This window comes from Galeopterus variegatus, unplaced genomic scaffold (assembly GCF_000696425.1).
Source record: "Galeopterus variegatus unplaced genomic scaffold, G_variegatus-3.0.2 Scaffold5285, whole genome shotgun sequence".
In the NCBI taxonomy this organism is placed as follows: domain Eukaryota; kingdom Metazoa; phylum Chordata; class Mammalia; order Dermoptera; family Cynocephalidae; genus Galeopterus; species Galeopterus variegatus.
In genome coordinates this window covers 59,651-61,984 of record NW_007731396.1, presented here as the reverse complement: position 1 = coordinate 61,984, position 2,334 = coordinate 59,651, and the positions used below count along the sequence as shown (strand labels likewise).

At 50.7% G+C, this 2,334-nt stretch overlaps 1 protein-coding gene across 1 annotated transcript in view; it reads left to right on the top strand.

Moving 5' to 3' along the window:
* The window catches only part of WDR27 (WD repeat domain 27), a 61,230-nt gene that overhangs the window by 1,608 nt on the left and 57,288 nt on the right, over positions 1 to 2,334 (top strand). Inside the window, exon 2 of the mRNA XM_008589178.1 lies at positions 1,802 to 1,943. Within this exon, the coding sequence (XP_008587400.1) occupies positions 1,802 to 1,943 (142 nt within the window). The remainder of the gene's footprint in view (positions 1 to 1,801; positions 1,944 to 2,334) is intronic.

Below are 2,334 nucleotides of genomic sequence, written 5' to 3'. Positions count from 1 at the left end.
TCTCAGGCTGGATTCACAGTGGTGAAGGGCTTGCACCCGGCGCCTGTGGACTTTACAGCTGAGGCCAACGAAAACCACGTGAACAGACAAACAGATGGTAGAAATTGTGGGCGTGCAGTGGAGAAAGCAAGAAGGGGTTGGCACGGAGAACGTGGGTGGGAAGCACTTTACGTGGCGTGACCTTGGAGGAGGTGGCGTGTGAGCTGAAGGAGGAGAGGCACTGGGTGGAAGGGTGGGCTGGGGAGGGCACAGCGTGGGTGGGACAGAGGACTCATGTGGGCAGAGGACCCATGTGGGCAGAGGCGGGGCTGGAGCTGTCCAAAGAGCTGAGCGTGTGCCTGTGCGGAGGAGTGTGGTGGGGACGTCAGGAGAGGCTTGTCGGATGGACTTGAAAGGTTAGGTGGGGACAACATGAAGGAATTTGAATTTTATGTAATCATATCGAGAATTTGTAGGATCACCCTAAAACACTAATGTCAAGTGTAGTTTGTAGTATGGCCACTCCATTGTCTGTGTGTCTCCACTGACATGCGTACATGCACACGCTCGCTTGTGCACACGTGGAGTGAGCTACGTGCTCGCTCTCTGCTCCTGTGGGGGTCTTTGATAGCAGACAGCCCTCCATGTTAGCAGGAGCCATGCATGCTCCCAGAGCTTATTTTTAAGTTTCTTCCAGAGCCTCTTATGGACTTTGGCTCCGAGTGCTGTGTTCCCAGGACAGTGGGTGGACGCCTAGCCCTGGAGCACAGCACCAATGCTTGCGATCAGGCCTCCAGCTTGCTGGGTTGGAGCTGCACCCTGGGCCCTGTGAGTGTGGCCGTGGGGTTAGAACAGGCTTGTTCTCCACCTTCATTTGGGTTGTGGGAAGATGGTCTCATAGGCCGTGAGCAGGCGGCTGTGCCCCNGGTCACCCAGGGTTAGAACCTGGAACCCGATGCCTGTGGCATTTGTCCTTTCTGGTCATGGAGTCTTCGATTCATCATTTCTCTCTAAAAGGTGACTGAGAATTTAATAAAAGTAGTGACATATTGTGAGGCTTATAACATGTGAATGTAAAACACGAAGCAGCAGTAACACGCAGGTGGTGGGCGGAGAAGTGAAAGACACTCAGTGCTAAGGCCGGTGAAGGTAGGACGTGGCCAGAGTGGACTCCAGAGGGCGGGGTGCCAAGTGGCACTGGGACAGATGCGTCCCTTCTCCAGGAGGTGCAGAGGTGCGTCGTCTTCCCTCCACCTGCACCCCCACCTCCACCACGTCAGCTCAAACTCTGCCGTGTGTTCCCACCTGTCTCCTCTGCTCCACGATTGTGGCAGGTGCAGATGAGCGCACTGTGTGCCCCTGCTCCGTCACATGTCCTAGCTTGCCGTCAGGGCCGGCATTCCTGCCTCCCCGTGCTGCAGCCCGCCCGATCCCCGCGTCCCCAGCGGCCTGCACCCCTCTTCTCAGCCTTGCTCTGTTCCTTGCTCTCCATCTTTGGCTCAGCCGTCACCTCTTCCGGCATGTCGCGGGGGCACGTGTACATTTGAGGAAGAATGAGTAGTGGAGAAATGGGAGACGCGCTCACCTGCAGAACTTCGTTCGTGGGTGTGACAGTGACAGTGAAACGGTCAACTGGAGAGAATAGTTGAGTAGTGTGTAAGCTGGAATTTAATGAATGAAATCGGAATGAATACATGAAATAAAGGTATTTGAACAATCCAGCCTATTAATTTCTTAGGTTTGAGGGTATTGTGTTATGCTCTTTTATTTTTTATATGTTTTCTATAATTATGGTATTTTTGGTTCTTGTTAATTTTCTCAGCTTCTAACCCTACAAGGACACGATCAGTCAATTACTGCTGTGGCTTTTGGAAATAAAGTGAATCCACTTCTAATCTGTTCAGCCTCACAGGATTATATCATAATGTGGAACCTGGATGAAGGTAGAGAGAAAATACTTCAAGGTAAATGAAAATTTAAAACATTTAAAAAAACGCACAAAGGAAATAACTCACCCTTAAATACACTTGGTAACATGGGGCTTTGGGATCATTTCTTACTCCTTTAACCTTGGAACCAGACACCTGAGCTGGATGCTTATAAGGCCTGGAAGCCTGCGGTGCTATTCAGACCTGCTGACCTTTGCCACATGGTAAGCTGATATTACAGGCTCGTTAGTATTGATCTTACGTAATTTATTGTTTTAAAAGCTGAGTTTTGTAGAGATCTGAAAACATGTAGGTGGGTTGAAATGTTGTTTTCTCACAGGGAGTGTTTCTTGGGCATCTGTCATTTCTCAGGCTGGATTCACAGTGGTGAAGGGCTTGCACCCGGCGCCTGTGGACTTTACAGCTG